The 20,625-nt window shown below is 41.0% G+C and overlaps 1 protein-coding gene across 1 annotated transcript in view; it reads right to left on the bottom strand.

Annotated features, from left to right (window-relative positions):
- Nucleotides 1-6,595: 6,595 nt before the first annotated feature.
- Zgrf1 (zinc finger GRF-type containing 1) overlaps nt 6,596-20,625 on the bottom strand; it is a 62,780-nt gene continuing 48,750 nt past the window's right edge. The window contains exons 18-25 of the mRNA XM_021196235.1: nt 17,764-17,841; nt 17,038-17,185; nt 12,881-13,008; nt 11,101-11,224; nt 8,408-8,584; nt 8,141-8,275; nt 7,192-7,453; nt 6,596-7,032 (exon numbers count right to left, since the gene is read on the bottom strand). Of these exons, the coding sequence (XP_021051894.1) occupies nt 6,896-7,032; nt 7,192-7,453; nt 8,141-8,275; nt 8,408-8,584; nt 11,101-11,224; nt 12,881-13,008; nt 17,038-17,185; nt 17,764-17,841 (1,189 nt within the window). The 3' untranslated portion in view covers nt 6,596-6,895. The remainder of the gene's footprint in view (nt 7,033-7,191; nt 7,454-8,140; nt 8,276-8,407; nt 8,585-11,100; nt 11,225-12,880; nt 13,009-17,037; nt 17,186-17,763; nt 17,842-20,625) is intronic.

The raw sequence follows: 20,625 nt of genomic DNA, 5'->3' as shown, positions 1-20,625 counted from the left end.
AGGGCACATTCCAAAAGAGCTGACACCACCAGTGTTCCTGCTTCCAGAGTGCTCACAGGTTTCTCTGTTAGACAGAGTATCACCTTGCCCAGAGGAACTGAGGTTTGAGTGACGTGTTACTAGTCTCTCATTCCTTGCCTAGGCCTACCCATACAACAAGATACACACATGTGCCATGGACACTTGAACTAGACTATTCTATTGCTCAACTCTCACACTCATTTATCCCCACTCAGATTTGTCTAATCAGAGAGTAGAAAATCAAGAAAAATCATTTACAGACTAATGGGAAAGGTTTAGTTTTTTTTGTATTTTTTGTTTGTTTGGTTTTTGTTTTTTTATCAAAGTTAACTATTGTCTCTGGGTGGGAAGAAGGGAGGCTTAGGGAGAGGTGGTCACTGTTTTTCCTTGACTGTATAATCAAGTCACATTAATGCAACTTGGACCAAACTTACTTTCTGCTCATGGGTAATCACAATGCAGGCATTTCAAATCAGTGCCGAGCTAATGTTTTTAGAGCAATTATTTAATTTTCAAAGCCCAATTATCTGTCAAGTAAATCACCAATTTCCAGTTCATTCTTATTTAATATAAAAAATCTAATTAGTATAAAGCTACTTCACAGCTGCCTTCAGATTAAACTGGAGTTGAGAGCATGCAGCTTTCGAGGTTCGCCTTGGCATTTTCAAACCAAACGTGTTTGCCTAAACGTGAAATGCCAAACGTTATGTGTTATTTTGAAGTTTAAAGCTGGGCTTTATAACTTCAGGATTTAACCTGCAGTATATGCTTCTGAAGACAGGACTGACTGTGGAGGAGATATCAAACATGCGTGTTGTCTTGAAGCTGATTTTGATGATCAAATCATGAGAACTGTACGGACTACCAGCTTGGGTACTAATACGTTTCAGCCAAGCATTCTTCCATGCTTTAAGTAGTATGGTAGATTTTTTTTTTAAAACAGACTTCCCTTTTTCCTATTACATCTTCTCCATTAATTTTCGTTTGTATACAACGCACTGGACTTTTCTTAAGACATCCTCATACATACTTATCACCGTACTTTACTCAGATTCACATGCCCATTACCCCTTTGCTTCTGTGGTCCCTTCTCCCCAAATCTCCTGTCTGCGTCCATATCAGACACGTAAAGATATGCCTCGAAATAAAATGTGCAATACTCATTACCCTCTCATCTGTTAGATGCCTTCTCCTGCCTACACAGACCCCTCCCACTCTCACGAAATATATTTGAAAATCTGTATTCTGCATATAGGAGAAAAATGGTTGTCTTTCTGGGTATGGCTTATTTCATTTAACATGGTGATCTCCAGTTTTCTCACTTTTCTGGGAATGTCATAATTTTATTTATTTTTACTGCGGAATAAAACGTGTGTGTATATGTGTGACCCATTGACTGGCATCTAGGCTGACTCCCTATTTTGACCACTGTGAATCTTGATGCAACAAACACAAGTTCCCAAGTATCCCTGCTGGGTTGACTGTACTCAGGATTACTACAGCTGGACATGTGACAGACCCTCCAATCTGGCTGCATCCATTTATATTCCCACCAGAAGTGTACAGGGGCTCTGCTGGGGAGTAGTGGAGCACTCCTTTAATCCCAGCACTAGGGAGGCAGAGGCAGCCAGATCTCTGTAAGTTCAAGGCTAGCCTGGTCTACAGAGAGCAAGTTCCGGCAGCCAGGGATACACAAAGAAACCCATTCTATCTCAAACAAGAAAAGAATTGTACAGGGGCTCTTCAGCACTTGTTATTTTGTTTTTTATTGTTACTGTTGGTTTTTGGGATTTTTTTTTTTTGATGATAGACAATGATTGGAGGAAGTCGAACTCTTGATGTTACTTTATTTTGCATTTTTCTCATGTCTAAGAATGCTGAACATTTTGAAATGCATTTTCTGACCATTTTTCTTCCTTTGAGAATTATCCAATTTATTTGTTCATTAAATGAGTTGGCCTTGTTGTTTGTTTGTTTTGGTTTGTTGAGGCAGGGTTTCTCTGTGCAGCCCTGGCTTGTCCTGGAACTCACTCTGTATACCAGGCTGGCCTCAAACTCAGAAATTCACCTGCCTCTGCCTCCCAAGTGCTGGGATTAAACCCATGTGCCACCACGCCCGGCTGAGCTGGCCTTTTTGTAAGTCCTATTAGATTACTTGGTGTTTTGGAGGGGAGTGGATGTCATAGCATGCATGTGGAGGTCAGAGGTCAGTTGTGGGAGTTGGGTTGCTTCTTCCTCCATGTGGGTCCCCAGAGAATGACCTTAGGTTTGCAAGCTATGTGGCTGGCACCTTGCCCACTTAGCCACCTTGCTGGCTTGTCGTTTTTACTTCTTTATAGATTCTGGATATTGACCTAACATGTGAGGCAGGCAGGGCTTTTCCTACTCTTTAGGCTGTCCCTTTACTCTGTTCATTGCTTCCTTTGCTTTGCTTAAGCATTTTAATTTCAGATCTTGCATTGTCAGTTCTTGCAATTATTTCTGAGTTAATTGGGATCATTTTCAGAGAGTTCTTCCTATATTCTAATTTTCTGATATTTTCGTTTAGTAGTTTCAGGTCTTATACATACATGTTTGACCCATTTTTAAAAAAGATTTATTGATTGATTGTGTATGAGTACATTGCAGCTGTCTTCAGACACACCAGAAAAGGGCATCTGATCCCATTACAGATGGTTGTGAGCCACCATGTGTGGTTGTTGGGAATTGACCTCAGGCCTTCAGAGCAGTCAGAGCTCTTAACTGTTGAGCCATCTCTCCAGTTCTGATTTATTTTTAAAAGTTGATTTGAGTATAGGGTGAAAGATATGGATCTAGCCTTATTCTTCTGCAGATCAATATTCACTTTCCCCAGCACATTTATTGAGCAAACTTTCCTCTCATATATATTTTTGACACCTTTGTTATGTTGGCTGGAACCATATGGATATATTTCTGGGTCCTCTATAGAAATCCATTGATTTTCATGTCTGGTTTTGTGCCATATAGTTTTGATACTGTGGTCTCTGGTACAGTTGTAAATCAGATATTGTAGTACTTCCAGTACTAAGACTGTTTTTGGCTTTCTGTTGTTGCTGTTCTCTTTCCTGTGGTCTTATACTGATTTTAGGATTGCTCTTTCAGACTCTCTAAAAAATGTCACTGGAATTTTTTATAAGGATTGCATTGACAAGCCTTTTTATAATATTAATTCTGGGGGCTAGTGAGATGGCTCAGTGGTTAAGAGCATTGGCTGTTCTTCTGAAGGTTCAGAGTTCAAATCCCAGCAACCACATGGTGGCTCACAACCATCCGTAATGAGATCTGACGCCCTCTTCTGGTGCATCCGAAGACAGCTACAGTGTACTTACATATAATGATAAATAAATCTTTAAAAAATAATATTGATTCTGCTACCTACCCTATCAGCATAGGGGATCTTCCTGTCTTCTTGGGCCTTCAAATTCTTTCCTCTTGTGTTGTAAAATTTTCATTGCAATGTTCTATTCTTAAGTTTATTCCTAGAAACTGTATGGTTTGTTTGTTTATTTATATTTATGTGTATGACTGTACCACATGCATGCCTGGTGCCTGAGGAAGTGATGAGCCTCTATGTGGATGCTAGGAAATCAAACCCTGGGTACTTCACAAGAACAAGAGCTCCCCTCTGGGAGTTGGCGCTTTTCTTACAGCTTTCACATTGTTTGTTTTATAGTCTTGGTTTTAGTGGTATTCAGGCATACATGAAGGCAAGACAATCATGTACATAAAAATAAACAACTGAAAAATTAAAAGACAGACATATAGAGGCAGGTAGAGCTCTTGAGTTTGAGGCCAGCCTGGACTACAGAGTGAGTTCTAGGATAGCCAGGGCTACACAGAGAAACCCTACACCAAACAAAACAAACCCAAAATACATAAAGAAGAAAGATAGGAGAGGGGAGGGGAGGGGAGAGGAGGACAGGACAGGACAGGACATTTATGCTAGGCTCCTGTCTGCAAGCAAAACTGAGTATCATAAAGTGTCAGGGATTGATTCGTTTTTGCCCATGGGATGGGTCTCAAGTTGGGCTGGCCATTGGTTGGCCATTCCTTCAGTCTCTGTTCTATCTCTGTGCCTGCACTTCGTTTCATATCACCCACTTCCAGGAGTCTCAGCTAGAGTCACCCTCATAGACTCCTGGACCCCAGGTCTCTGATATGTCCTAGAAGTGCCCCAGCCCCAGCCCCAGCCCCAGCCCCAGCCCCAGCCCCAGCCCCAGGCCGTCAATTTCCATTTATTCTCCTGGTCCTCTAAGAGGCTTCACCCAGCATCTAGAGACCCTCAGTCAAACACTGGACAGAGCTTAGGGAGTCTTATGGAAGAGTAGGGGGAAGGGTTGAGAGACCTAGAGGGGATAGGAAGTCCATAGAAAGACCAACAGAGTCAACTAACCTAAATCCTGGGTGTTCCCAGGGACTAAACCACCAACCAAAGAACATACATGGTGGTCTTTACCTCCTTACCCCCTACACACACACACACACACACACACACACACACACACACACACACACACACACACGCAGCTCAGTCTTCATGCAGGTCCCCCAACAACTGAAGCAGGGGGGGGGGGTCTGTCGCTAAATCTGTTACCTGCCTGTGGATACCATTCCCCTAACTGAGCCACTTGCCTGGCCTTAGGGGAAAAGTATGCAGCTAGTCCTGCAGTGACTTGATGTGCCATGGTTGGGTGATGGGGGGGGGGCTCTTCCCCATCTAAAGGGGGGGGGGAAGGTATGTACGGGGGGGGGGGGATTAGGGGGAGGGGGCTGCAATTGGGATGTAAAGTGAATAAACAACGAAGAAAAAAAAAAATAAAAATCACTTGAAACTTTGCTCCAGCTAGGCAAGAAAAGACTTAAAATTAAAAAAATAAAGAATATGGAAGGTTTGAACAGCAAAGCCCAGGAATGCAGTTTAGACATTTGTTGTTATATTACACAGCACAGAGGCAAAGCACAGCTCTATGGCACTCTCTTCAAATCCTCAGCATGTGTTTCAGGTGCACTAACACATGAGGAGCCTTACCTTTCACTGCACATGTGAATGAGCACTTACAAAGAATAGCTCTTTGGTTGGAGATGGCTCAGCTCAGTCTGGAAGAGCAGTTACTGAGCAAGCATGACTAGAATTTGGATACCAGCACCTACATGACGGTTAGGTGCGACCTCTCATCTCCCTCTCACTCCAGAACTAAGAAAGATGAAGTAACCAGACGATCAGAGTGGCTTGCTGCTTGCTGCTTGCCAGCCACCCAAAAATCCATGAGCTGTTGGTTGAGAGACCTTGCTTCAAAGGAATAATGAGGGGGTGACTGAAGACACTTGCTGTCACCTGTCCTGTTCACATATGTACCCACGTATGCATGCACAAGCACACACGCACACACACACACACACACACACACACACACACACACACACACACACACACACGAACCACTGCTCTACCACAAGTGTGGTTGGACTTACCTTTTCTTTCACATAAGAATTCCAGAGACAGTTATCATTTTTTAATGTAAGTAAATAACCATTATAACCATAAATAAATAACCATTTTAAAATTATACGAGTGCAGCATATTGTGAGCCACAGCACGTGCAGGCGGAGGCTGACCTGCAGGGATCAGCTCGCCCTGCTGTGCACCCTGTGGGGGAGCCAGGGGCTGAGCTCAGGCTGTCAGGCTGTCAGGCAGCAAAGTGCTTCTGCTTACCTTGCCATCCTGCCGGTAAGTTTTTATTACAAGGAAATCTGAGGAAACAATTTTCTATACTCTTAAAATAATTTCTAAAATAATTCTCAGAATAAATACTAAATGACTTGGGTTGTCCTTAAATTTTTTCCTTGCTAAAAATAATACCAATTAGGATTAAGACTGACATTTTTTTCCACCTGGATATGAATATATTCCTTTATTTTTTTTTTTTTTTTTTTTTTTTTTTTTTTTTTTTGTTTTTTTGAGACAGGGTTTCTCTGAATAGCCCTGGCTGTCCTGGAACTCACTCTGTAGACCAGGCTGGCCTCGAACTCAGAAATCCGCCTGCCTCCCGAGTGCTGGGATTAAAGGTGTGCGCCACCACGCCTGGCTAATGCATTCCTTTATTAACAATACCTAAGAATCATGTAGACTCAAGTGATTCAAAACTTACACGTATATATTATAGAGAGAATATACAGAAAATACTGACTATGTTACTGATTATCTGAACAGTGGATTTCTAAGTAACTTTGGTTTCTTTTATATAATTTCTATATTTTGTACATTTTTCTATAAGAACATGTTAGCTTTAAAATAAAAAGGGCTTTATCCATTTATTCTTCTACATATATACTAGTAAGTTCTGTCCAAGGTGATGTGAAGAAACCTGACTTACCAAGCAGCAGTGTGAAGGGCACTGCTGTGTTCCACCTTTCCTCTTGTGCTTTGTTATTTAACTTTTTATTGTGAGTAGTTTTAGCTGTAAAATGGTGGGGCAATGTACGTGTTCCAGTCTGTCAGAAGAGTCCACTGTGGGCGTGACAGGAGCTGTGATCAGCACTCAGGCTTTTCAGACAGTCCTGTGTTTTTTATGCATACAGATAATCTCAGGAATGGTTTCCTGCCTCTTGTAAAATTTGTTTCTTTCACAAGCAAAACATCGGCCTGTCACACAAGCATCTGTATCTGCCTATCTTAATATATACACACCTTAAAGAGCACATTTTTGCACGCACTTATTCAGTACATTATTCTAAGTAATGAAACTTGTTTGTATCAGGGACTTTAAAGAAAAACATTAAAAATAAGTATAAAGATTCTGGATTTACAACAATAGAAACACCCTTGCCAAGGTTTTTTTTGTTGTTGTTGTTGTTAATGAGATTTATCCTTTGATTTCTCTTTTTCCTTTCTTTTCTGTTTTTCTTCTGCTTGTTTTTCTAAATAGTCTTTAAGAAGATGGTCCAGCTGTGGTTTACACTGGCTTGCATGCTGCAATCCATCTTCCCTTCCTGAAAAGATACAGAACACAGGAATCGTTCCTTACCTTTCAGGGGGTTCCACATTACTGTCCCCTCTGGCATCTCTCAAAGGGCCATGGGCCCAGTGATTCCTCACAAATCACCCAGGGATTAGCCCCTGAGTCAGTTTTAATTGAATTTTTCTTTTACCTTCACAGTGTTGGATCACACGCCCCCATAGTCGGTTTTTCCTCAAACAGGACAAACTTCCTACAATCAGCAAATGTCTCCTTCCTCTGGTCAATGCAACGTTCATTCGTTTTTCTGAGTCAATGAACCCTACTTGTCTTGTCCTCACACAGGACAGAATAGTGATTTCCTTCTCAGCGCCCTGAAAGGCATCCACTGTGGACACCTGCACAGCTTTAACATCAGGATGACCAACGTCCACAGCACTGAGCAAACTGCAAATCTGCAGAGAAAGAAACAGGCTCAGAAAACACAGAAAGCAGGAAGAACTCCATCTCTAAACTGGTCAGTTCAATCATTTGGGAGTAAATTCAGGAATTTTTTTTTTCTTTCTTTATGACTCACATGGATTTAGGTAGAAAGTATCTAAAATTGAAAATGACAATATTATTTGTGAAGAATAATAAAGTGATTAACCTATTGCAGGGATTTTACTTGTATATACTAATTTGAGCAGATAAGTAGCTAATAATGAAAAATAAAAAATACTAAGAAAAGATTATAAAAATCTACTTAGCAATAACTGGCTTTTATGTACATTAATACCTGGTATCCATCCTTGATTTCCTGATGAGATATAATAATGCAAGAACATTTGGAAAAACAGTCTCAATCCCATCTGTCCCCAGACAGAAAGCATACACCGTATTTTCCTCCTCTAATCTGTTTATTTGCATGTCTTCCCAACAGCTGTATACTGAATTTAATTAAACCTTGTTAGGTTTGCATTGAGTTATGCAGAAAAAAATCCAGGCCAGAAAAATTCATCAGAATGTTCCTTTGTAAGTACATAGATGACAGTCTCAAAGATTTCAGGTACCAAGTGAACTACTGCAAGTACAATACCAAATATTATAATGTAGAATGTGATATTTAGTATGTGACAAATGTCATCATACGTAGCACACACCTTGTACATCTGCGATTTGTATAATGTTATCACCCCAATCATGCAGCTCTCTACTCCACTTGCGATCAATGATTGGATTAGCTTGAGGGTAAAAGTGGCTTCTGCCACATTCACAAAGCTGTTCTCTCTCTCAACCTGGAGTAAGAAACAGATCCAAAATTATCTTCCCAGAAAGGCCATGGAAAGACTGAGTAAAACCATACAAACAAGAGCAATAAAATTAAACCAAGATATTAAGTAGATTCCCATCAACATGATGTCAGTCACCTGCTCTGCTCCCGTGACGTTATAGAAACACAGTGTGGGCAGCCACTCTAGTACAGGGCTCCTCTCTCTCTCTGAAATGCCATTCACCAGGCTTCCTTCATAAAACAGATCATTAGCTATGGCACTGATCGCAGGATGACAACGGTATTGGGTTCTTAACAGAATGGGTTTGTGACCCTAAGAAAATTAAATGGAGAAAAACAAAAAAATTAAAATATAGCTTTTTCTTTTATTCCTAGGGAAAGAGAAAACCTATTTAAAACATTTTAATGTTACATTATGCTCTTAGATAAACTACAACAAGAGAAAAAAAACTACAGATAAATATTTTAAAAGAAATTATAAAGCTGGGTGGTGGAACACACCTTTAATCCCAGAACTCTGGATACAGAGGCAGGTGGATCTCTGAGCTTGAGGTCAGCCTAGCCTAGAGAAAGTTCCAGGACAAACAGAGCTACACAGAGAAACCCTATCTCAAACAAAACAAAACAGAACAAAACAAAAAGGCAGAAAAAAAAGAAACTATAATTATGTGTTTATAGATTATAAAACCACAAAACAGAGTAAACCAAATCTTACTGTTCACCCCCAACATTGTGCTTTTATAATCTATGTGAAGTTAGGCCTAATAATTGAGGTCTTTTAACATTAGGCAAACTGGTGTGCATGCCTGTGGTCCCAGCTCTGGTGAAGGTAAGGCAGGCAGATCACAAGTGAAACTCATTTTGGACTAGACAAGAGGTTCAAGGTCAATTTAGTGAGCCATTGTCTCAAAGGTCCAAGTGACAAGAAGGTCATGCTGGCTGTATAACACTCCAGGCCCTAGTTCAATGCCTGCTACTACAATAGTTTATCTGCTTCTTCCTCAGAAAAAGCCACCATTTCATTCAGAATCTTCAAAGCAGCCCCCTCTCTCACTATGGTACCCTAGCATCCCAGTCTCACCATTCCAATGAGCTTCGGGAGTACATTACTTGCAAAATTTTCTGGTATTGCTAAAACATCTTGAGTAGGTGCAAAGAATGCCAATAACAAACTTAAATAGCAAATGTAGAATTAATGATCTCATGAACAAAGTATCATCTATGAGAAACACAAAAACAATGAAGAAATCAAGTCTCACACTCTGCGGGGCTTGTTGAAGGCTGTAAGCCTAAATCAGCATATGTGTAAAACCTAGGGTAAAGCCTCTGGGCTAAACATACTATCAGGACCTTACTTATAATAGAAATGATGATTTCCATGGAAGAGCAGTGGCAACAATATGTGTAGTCACACAACATAGTATCCAGTGATGGATACGACCACTAATGACTGCAAATCAAGCAATGCTAAGAGGGCAGTAGTAGCTGTGTCAAGGAGACAGGAACCTAGTGTTCGGGGAACAGAAGGAAGCCTTCCCAGAAAGAAGACTAGAGGCTACCAGATCCAGGAGGGAAGGAGAACTTGGAAGTCATCATTTATTGAGTACGAAATTGCTATTTGGGATGACTTAAAAAACAAGAGTGTAGGGCTGGTGAGATGGCTCAGTGGGTAAAAAGCATTTGCCATCAAGCCTCTTTCTACCTGAGTAGAGAACTGACTCCTGCAAACTGTCCTCTGACCTCCACACAAGTTTAGACACACACACACACACACACACACACACACACACACACACACAATTTAAAAGATGGTACATATATACATTAGTTTTATTCAACAGTAAAGAAAATCAAATTAGGGGCTAGAGAGATGGCTCACAGGTTAAGAGCACTGGCTGCTCTCCCAGAAGTCCTGAGTTCAATTCCCAGCAACCACATGGTGGCTCATAACCATCTGTAATGGGATCCGATGCCCTCTTCTGGTGTGTCTGAAGACAGCTACAGTGTACTCACATACATAAAATAAATCTTTTAAAAAAATTCAATAGCTCATCCTAATACAGGGTTTCCCCTTTAAAAAAGAAAAGAAAATGAAATTATGTGATTTATATGAAAATGGATGGGACTGGAAATCAGAATGGCAGTGAAATCAGCCCAGACTCAGAAAGCCAAATATTGTACTTTTCCTCTCATATATGGAACTTAAACACACACACACACACACACACACACACACACACACACAGAGGACATGAAGGTAGAGACGCCCTGAAGGGAGTAGGAGGGTGACCAAGAGAGTGATGGAATACATATGTCAGGAAAGCAGAAGGCAGATACTAGGGAGAAAGCAGACCAACAGGAGAGGGAGAAGAGGGGAAGGTGAGCAATATAAACAAAAGACAATGACATGTATGTATGAATAGAAAAGTCATACTGAAACTATTTTTTGCATGTTAACAAAAATAAATAAAAATTATAGATTATAATTCTATAAATTATAGAAAAAACTGTTTTTTTTTTTTTTAAATTGGGAAAAAACCCCTTAGCACTACCTAGTGGTTGCTGGGTCCCATAACTGTATGAAATGCCACTTCATTGTTCACCTTAAATTGAACACTCATGGATCGTAGAAGTGATGTACACAGAGAAACAGCTCCATTTTTAAAGGCATATTAGAATAAAGAGATTGTACTTGTCTTTAAGAAGAGTACTTTCTAAAGAACTCCACTTATAAACTACTTAAGACCAAGGCTAAGGTACCATCTCTTCATCCTTTATCTACCCACACAGTACAGTCAGTGGTAACCTGAAGCATGTAGAAGGACATGCCATTAAGCAAAGCCGGTCAAAGAGAGTTTGTTCCAGTCCATTTTCATGAGCTGCATCAGAACCCTGAATCGTAGGAGGCAGCTGTTTGGGGTCTCCAACAAGAATAAGCTTTTCACACTGAAACCTAAAAAGAAACAATTCAGAAAATTAATCTAAGCAAAGAGAAGATATACAGATATCATTCGTTGTACTTTCCAAAATGTATTCTTAGAATGCAAAGGCAGGAAAAGTCCTGAGACCTAGCAGGGCTCAGTGATGCTAACTAGCAAGCTGAAGGCTTTGAAATGTTAGCTCAGAGTCTTTAGGTCAGGAAGACTCTGGTTAAAGTGCCTTGAAGAGCTGAGTTCAGATCCTTCACACTCACAGAAAGCCAGGCACAGTGGCGGCAGCACAAATTCATAATGCCAGTGCCAGGCGCTGAGGGACAGGAGGACTCTAGGGACTCGCTGGCCAGTCTAGTGAACAGTGAGCTCTGGATTCAGTGAGAGATGCTGCCTCAAAAACTAAGGTGAAGGCGGCTGGAAAGCTGGCTCTGTGGTTAAGAGCACTTGCTCTTGCAGAGGACCCAGGCTCAAATGTCAGCACCCATAGGGCAACTCACAATGGTCCATAACTGCACTCCAGCTCTAGGATGTACATGACACAGACATGAGCAAATACTCAAACAAAAATAAAATAACAAACACATTTTTAAAATAACAAAAGGAAGAAAAGAATGTGAAGAGGTCAGAAGGAATGCACTGGCTGTTTCCCTCTGTCCTGCACATGCACACCCAGCTATGAGCACGCATGGTCACAGTGTGTTCAGAATGCAGCAGAACTGCATTACTCCCCTGTACTCCACCCAGGGTCTCAGTGTTCCTGTCTTCTGAGAAGTGACCAAGTTGGCCTGACTGCCCAGTATCATCTCAGTAAAGGCTAAAACTTCATGCCCAGGATCCCAGGCAAACCCTGACAACAGGCGGGCACCCTATGGACACACCAACTGTGGAGGAGCAAGGTCTCCTGAGCCTCACTGTGGTGGACTCTTCCTTAAGACATGGTTTATTTTATTTTCCATGGTACTGGGGATGAAACTCAGGTAACACATTAAACATGTTTTATCCATTGAACTGTATCTCAGCCTCCAAAGATGTTTTAAAAGCACATTTTGTTTTGTTTTGTTTTGTTTTTTTGTTTTTCGAGACAGGGTTTCTCTGTGTAGCTCTGGCTGTCCTGGAACTCACTCTGTAGACCAGGCTGGCCTCAAAGTCAGAAATCCGCCTGCCTCTGCCTCCCGAGTGCTGGGATTAAAGGCATGCGCCACCACGCCCGGCTTTTAAAAGCACAATTTTCTAATGGCTGTAACAGCTTAGTTTCTGGGGACAAATCTTCATTTTCAATTTGATTTTCGACATATTTTCTCATAAACTAAAAAACATTTGCAGAAGCTAAACCATTCAAATCATACAAAAGAAAGGAAACCGAACAACATTGCCCAGTGGAGTAGAAATTATTAATCTAGCTGACAAATAAGGGAAGTGTTATAATGGTTTATATATAAAGCCACCAGTACTGCTGTTATAGTTTTAAAGACTATGAGGTAAGTCCAATGGCTAAACTATAAGCTCACAAAATTTTGATACATTTACTTCAAAAAGTTTCTCTCTATTATTTGCAAAAGTAATGTTAGTATCTGAATTGCTAAAAATTGTGACAAATGTTTGTGGAGAGTCTGGCCTCAGGAAATGTCTGAAATACTTGACTCGTATGTGCTGTTGGGAAGAGTCTTCCAGGTTACCTGGCAATGGGAAGAAGTGAGGCTGGCTCTGTCATCTGACTGCACTCATCCAGCACAACCACAGGGAACTTAAGGTCACTCATACACGGGAAGGGGCAGGCTGCACAGGTAACGCCAACCACTCGAACCTTCATTAGAAAGAAAAGGAGGTTTGAGACAATATCTCACTCTATAGCCCAGGCTTTGCCTCAACCTCCCTCCTGAGTGTGGAGATTACAGTTGTTGAGTCCTCTTGCCAAATATCACTAGCTAATGGCTATTAAAAGAAAACCAAGAAACCTAAGTCAGAAGACAAACCAAATGTATCTTGTCAGTTTATTGCTATGTTTCCATCACTCCCACATCTAAAGCAGATGCTGCAGAACAGAAGCTGCTGTAGGTCACTAGCAAGGACATATTCACTGTGGCATTCCAAAAGAAGGAACATATTACAGCATGAGTGGCTTAGGAAGCATCAAGGGTGACATGTCTTTCTGTATCTTCTAGGTGAGCCTGAATGAATGAACACATTTTATCAACTCTGACCTAAGTTCCCCACGAAGAACACAGAACATGCTAAGAAGCCATCCTTTGCTTAACCCTGAACACTTGGCTCTGTGATTGCTTAACAAGGCACCTATCTAAAGCGGGGCATGCCTTTAATTCTAGTACTCAGGAGCATGAGGCAAGAGAACCAGGAATTCCAGGTCAATATGAGCAGAAAATAGAACTTCAAATGTACCTTTACCCTTTAGTGTATTTAAATTGTACAAACCTTAAGTAATACTTTAAAATACAATATGTTCTGGAAACTGTATCTGATAAAAGCAATTTTAGAAGGAAAAGCTTAAATTTATAAGTCAATAAACTTCTTTTTAAAATTAAAGGATAAGTTTTTCCATTAAAGAATTATATTACTTTTAGCTTTTGTTGTTGTTTGAAACAGGGTTTCTCTATGTAGATCTGACTGTACTATGTACTAGACTCAGTCTGTAGACCAGGCTGGGCTTAAAAATCACAAAGACTCACTAGATTTTGCCTCCCATGTATAGGGATTAAAGGCAAGTGCTAACATGACCAACCATTTTTACCTTTTAATTCATTATTATACTGCTGAGAGTCCAATAGTAGAAGACTAGAAAGCAGTAACTATAAAGCATTTTTAAAAAAGCTTATTGTAAAGTCTGGGCACTGAGCAGTGTCAGGTCTATCTGCTCTCCTGAACTGGACATTTGTTAGTGCATATTTTTTAAAAAGGGTTTGTTGTTGTTAATATAGTTTCATTTGTGAATAGGTAATGATTATTAGAACTGGGGCCTCATTAGCAGCTGTTCTTATATTATTATTATTATTATTATTATTATTATTATTATTATTATTATTATTATAGCAAGTTGAGTAGTTTGCATAAACGGCAACTGGTATTCGTTGAGAACAACAAAACTGAGCACTTAGTTGAGGAGACGCAGCACAGAGTCAGTTTTACAACTCTGATCCTTGAACGTTAGTCTCAAGGACTCTGAGGACTTCTAGCTGAGCGTTTTTAACCTATGCCATTCAACCCAGCACTATGGAGGCAGAGACAGGTGGTCTCTGTGAGTTCCAGGTCAGCCAAGGCTACACAGGAAGACTCCATAACAAAACAGAAACAGTATTCTGGGGATGCCTAGAATGCAAATCTGTCACATACTGGTCATTCGTTCTGCTTTTCTTTCCCTGTAAGGTTTTTCTGACATATCCACCCCACTTGCAATGTGGCTGCAGTGCTTACCACCAGAGAGGTGGAGGATGTCTCCTTGCATCAAGGATGTGGGCTTGGCCACATGCCTGATGAATTAGAGCAATATTGGATTGAATATTGGGGACAGAGCATGGACAGAAGCTTAGGTCTAACCTGCCCTCCTGTGTACAAGGTATTCTGAATATGCTGTGGGCAAGTGCTCTGAGAGCAAGACCAGCTCACAGTCAAGCTGAGCCACAGCTGCTGACATGCAGTCATAAGCTGCCCTGAGATTCTGTAGGTCTGTAGCCTTATTTCAGCAAAAGTTGACCAAGACAAGGTCTAACACAAGCTAGCTTCCTGAAATCTCTGCAGAAACAGATTGATATCCTTGTGGTTTAAGGGAGCCAGTGACTCTCTTCTTTCTTTACCACTTTTTTTTCCCCAAATTTTTATTAGATATTTTCTTCATTTACATTTCAAATGCTGTCCTGAAAGTCCCCTATACCCTCCCCCTGCCCTGCTCCCCTACCCACCCACTCCCACTTCTTGGCCCTGGCATTCCCCTGTACTGGGGCATATAAAGTTTGCAAGACCAAGGGGCCTCTCTTCCCAATGATGGCCAACTAGGCCATCTTCTGCTACGTATGCAGCTAGAGACACGAGCTCTGGGGGTACTGGTTAGTTCATATTGTTGTTCCACCTATAGAGTTGCAGACCCCAATAGATCTGCTTGTGGACGTTGTACATCGTGGTGCGCACTAGGCTCCGCACCACGATGTACAACGTCCACAAGCAGTATCACATTTTCTGTATCCATTCCTCTGTTGAGGGACATCTGGGTTCTTTCCAGCTTCTGGCTATTATAAATAAGGCTGCTATAAACATAGTGAAGCATGTGTCCTTATTACCAGTTGGAACATCTTCTGGATATATGCCCAGGAGAGGTATTGCTAGATCCTCCAGTAGTACTATGTCTAATTTTCTGAGGAACCACCAAACTGATTTCCAGAGTGGTTGTACAAGCTTGCAATCCCACCAGCAATGGAGGAGTGTTCCTCTTTCTCCACATCCTCGCCAGCATCTGCTNTCACCTGAATTTTTGATCTTAGCCATTCTGACTGGTTCTTCACCACTTTTCTGTCCCTCGGGCATCACTTTCATAAGATGAAGCTTCTGTATTGTCCCCTTCACCAACGGGACAGTACTTCCTGTTATCGTCTGGGCACCTGACTCCCAGTGCTGGGAAGGAGTGGATTACCCTGGATTCTTGGGCACAGACAGACCCTGAGAGCCCTGGCCTTTTTTTCTTTTAAAGATGTATTTATTGTATTTATATGAGTACACTGTAGCAGTCTACAGACACCCCAGAAGAGGGCATCAGATTCCACTACCATGGTTGTGAGCCACCATGTGGTTGCTGGGAATTGAACTCAGGACCTCTGGAAGAGGTCTTAACCAATGCTCTTAACCTCTGAGTCATCTCTCTAGCTCCCTGAGCCCTGGCTTTCTAGGACAGCATCAAAGACAAATTTTCACTCTGACATTTTACCCAGAATAAAATTGTTTTTTCTTTCTTTCTCCTAGCATACAACTAATTTTATGGGTTTTACCAAGAATCTATTCAAAGCTCCCCACTTTCTTCTTCAAGCATCTATGTAAAGGGAGAAGAAAGAATGCTGCAGGCATGGTAATAAGATGTGTTCATCACTGTCAGGACAGTCAAAAGAATGACCCATGGTGAACAACGCCTTGGGGAACAGTGAGTGGCTCCAGGAAAAAAAGGAGAGGGTCTTTTACCTCAGGTGCAGTTTGCTCCCAGAATTGTCCTTGCTTGGATGTCATGTATTGCTTCTTGTAACATTTAAATTCAATTTATATGACATGTTTGCTGCTGGATGTCAGAACACGGCTATAGAACTCAATCAGGTCACTGTATCCTCAATCTAGATATGGCCTCTGCCTTGCTTTCATGTTTTTCCACATAGAATCTATAGTTTATGTCAGGCAGTTGTGTTTAAATTTGTCTGTCCTAAGACAGTTCTTGGAAAGGGCTGCTCTATTCATTTTAGTATGTGCTTATTTACATGTTTTTCTAATCATACTTTTCTGAGCCCAAACAGTCTTCCTTGGATCACTGCTTTCTTTGCTACATTCGTATATAAAGGTCCACTGAAACCGAAGTAAGGCTGCCTATAGTATCAGACTCTCTCTAGGCCTACCCATTCTCTCAGGTCCTCAGATCCCAGGTCCAGCAGACAAGATCTGCACAGGTTGATGGAAGCCAACAGTCACAGCTTGGAGAACGCTTGCAGCAAATACACCGTGCAGTGGGTAGAGTTGGTAAGGATGCACAGAGCACACAACCCGTTGAATCTAAGATCATCCATCACCACGGATGAAGAGCATCTGAGCAGAACATATTCACTGCGAAGGAACAGATGCAGTTTCACCTCACCTGCTTTAGCAGGACTCTGTTGGTTCCCAGCTTATGCTGCTCGATACTTTTTCTGACATAAACTCTTTCTATAGGAGTCAGTTCTTCCTTCATCAGTGCATTGAGCTCCTTCAATTGTTCACTCTCATTGTCTGAGCCAGCATGCAAGCTGAAATTGAGCAACAAGAAAGAATATTCCTTGTTAATTTCACATATACAAGGAACGAAATAGATTGGACTTTTGTTGTTGTTTCCTTGTTTTGTTTTTGATTTATTATGTATATAGCGTTCTGCCTGCATGTATGCCTACAGGCCAGAAGAGGGCACCAAATCTTATAGATATGGTTGTAAGCCATCATGTGGTTGCTGGGAATTGAACTTTTGGACTTCTAGAAGAACAGACAGTGTTCTTAACCTCTGAGCCATTTCTCCAGTCCTTGTTTTGGTTTTTTTAAGTCAAGGTCTCACTGTCTAGTCCTAGCTGTCTTGGAATTAGCCATGGAAATGAGGCTGACCTTAAACTCACAGAGACCTAATTGCTTCTGCCTCCTAAGGACCAGGATTAAAGGCCTGGGCCACTCCATGTGCTTTGGATTACTTGTTCTAAGTTAGCATTTCTACGTAGGTTTCCTAATTTAACTAAAAACTAAAGCTATCTCTTTCTCAAAGGCCAAATGTAAGGTAAAACCCATAAAATGTTCATACTTCTTAGAATATTCTGTACCTGTTAGGATTTAGTGGTCTTACCTGTAAGGTAAAATTGGCTTGGCAATCTTCCTAACACTTCCAACTCTGATGAACTTTTCAAATCCAAGACTGAGAAGCCTTAAAGAAAATAAGACAACAGATTCTCCTTACTTACAAACAGAGTATAAACACAGTTTCATGTATGATTTATATTACTGTAAGCATTTCTTTAAAGACAACACGCCAGTCTGTAGCCCAGACTTCCCTTAAACTCCCAATGCTCTTGCCTCAGCCTACTGAGTGCTGGATATATAGACATGCACAAACATGTTCAGGTATAGTATTATCATAATTATTTTCGCAAAGGACTGTATTTTAGAATTATATGATTCGATATGAATATTTAGGCTCAAAGTGAAAGCACTGTAGTTGAAAATCTTCTCCCAGAACATACTGAGAGGTTTTTGGCAGTTATCTTTCTCTCTTGGTGCAGGAGCTTAAAGCCAAGACTTTATGTATGCTCTATAATCATCCTGCTACCTAGCTACCTCCTCCTCGGCACATTCTGTAGAAAAAGTTAGATATATTTATTTTATATTAAAAGACTATATAAGTTACTTTTCTATTGCTGTTATAAAACACTGTGACCAAAACAACTTACAGAAAAAAAAGGAGTTTTTATTTGGGGTTTACAGTGCCAGGGGAGTCACGGTCAATGATGGTAGAATGGAGAAAACAGGCAACTAGAGCAGCAGTTGAGAGCTCACATTCCGATTCCCAAACGGTAGCAGAGAAAGCTTCTAAAGCCTCAAGGCCCACCTCCAGTGACATACTTCCTCCAGCAAGGCACACCTCCTAACCCTCCTCAAATAGCCATCATCTGGGAACTAACTATTCACATCTCTACAGAGGTCATTAAGTGTTTATAAAATGCCAGTGTTGTGACTGATGAGAAATAAAATGCCCTAAAGACATAGTAATATGGAAAGCAATAGATACTATGTATTTTGCACTAAGAGCCTTTTCAGTATGTTAGCGATGCACACTCTCCCATCAGACAGGAGGACAATGAAGCTCAAGTGAGATAACTTAGCTGAGTCTACATCATTGACAAGTGGATGGGGCTGGAAAGATAGGTCAGAGATTAAAAACATTTGCTGTTCTTACAGAGGACTCTGGTTCAATTCCCAGGACCCACATAGTGGCTTAAAACCATCCGTAACTCCATCCAGTTCCAAGAGATCCAATGTCTTCTGGCCTCTCTGGACCCTGCACACCCATGACACACACACATAAATCCAGGCAAAACACCCATACACATAATATTAAAACAAAAACAAGGGCTGGAGAATTGGCTCAAAGGGTAAGAGCACTGACTGCTCTTCTGAAGGTCCTGAGTTCAAATCCCAGCAACCACATGGTGGGTCACAACCACCTGTACTGAGATCTGACGCCCTCTTCCGATGTGTCTGAAGACAACTACAGTGTGCTTATATATAATAATAAAATAAATCTTTCAAAAAACAAAAAACAAAAAAAGAAAACAAAAACAAACAAACAAACGACAAACAAATGAGTGGAGCCAGTCAAGCCTAGAACAAAGGCTAGATTGTCTGTCTCCAGAGACTGGAATGTCCCTCTACAGATAACTCCTAATCCCTGGTTAGGGAATTGTGCAGAAGGAGAAATTATTCCCTTCCCTTTCTCTAGCTGTATGCTAGCTCAGAGGAGCAGCTCCCTGAATACCAAGTACTCTAAAACCCTTGTACCACCTTGGAAACTGGAATTTAAAGAGAACTAAAGCAAACTGTAGCCCTTTAAACACAGTATCCCAAAATGATAATGAAAAAACTACTTTTCGAGAACATAAAAAGATTCCGATTTTAAATCTTTCAGTATGACAAGACCTAGAAACAGGCTGCAGGTAAGCCTCTGGTAAGTTATGACTGTAAAGGAGTTCCTAGATTGAAAGGGTAAGTCCCAACGGTGGGTGGCAGCAATCATAGGTCCCACATGAAATGAAATGCAGAAGACAGAAAAGCACCAGCACCTATCTCGTCCTGCTTCCTGTGAGTGGGTGGACCAGCCACCTCATGCCTCTGCTACCATGGCTTCCCTAGCGGAGGCCTCCAACCGTGGATGTGAACCGTGATAAACACTTCCCGCCATAAGTTATTTTGTCAGGCTAAGATGAGAAGTAACCAGTGGACTTCAATTTAGAGAAAAGTGAGCTTCTTCTCCATGGGAAATAGCGAGTGCTCATTTTTCAACGCAAGTTTGTATTAAATCAGTAACATGGTATGGGCAGTATTCTCAGAGCCCTGATACTAGAGGGAATTGGTTATTATATGTATCCATACTTTCATTTTTTTCTTAAAAAAAAAAAAAAAAGTCTATTCTGAGCATCACAGTAGACACTGTCTGTTCCAATCACAAGAATGTTACTCCACTCTGAAGGAATGGAGGAATCCAGCCGATTTGTAGTTGAGTTGAGGCATCTACCTTACTTACAGAATCACATTTCTCTTTGCAGAGATTCAAGCATTAAACAGCCATCTAAAATAGCTATGAGTATAGCCTAGTGGTAGAACGCTTCCAGGACATTTGATCATACTGTGAACCTTAAGACTGTGTATTTATTGAAAATACCAGTCTCTAGTTGTGTGGCTCAGCCCTTAGCACACACCTTTAATCCCAAAAAATGAAGGTAAAGTTAGTTTGTAGAGTTAGTTTGCAGAAGGAAGCACTCATATTTGAAAGTGATGTCTTACCACTTTCCTCACGAAGTGAGAAAATCAGAGCTTTAAAGACTTGACAGAATAGAATGTGCTCAATTCTCATGAGGATAGAAAAAAAGGGGAGCTACTTGAGAGAGAGAGAGAGAGAGAGAGAGAGAGAGAGAGAGAGAGAGAGAGAGAAGAA

This window comes from Mus pahari, chromosome 4 (assembly GCF_900095145.1).
Source record: "Mus pahari chromosome 4, PAHARI_EIJ_v1.1, whole genome shotgun sequence".
Classification (NCBI taxonomy): domain Eukaryota; kingdom Metazoa; phylum Chordata; class Mammalia; order Rodentia; family Muridae; genus Mus; species Mus pahari.
Note: the sequence above shows the minus strand (reverse complement) of the source record. Positions and strands in the feature narration are given on the sequence as shown.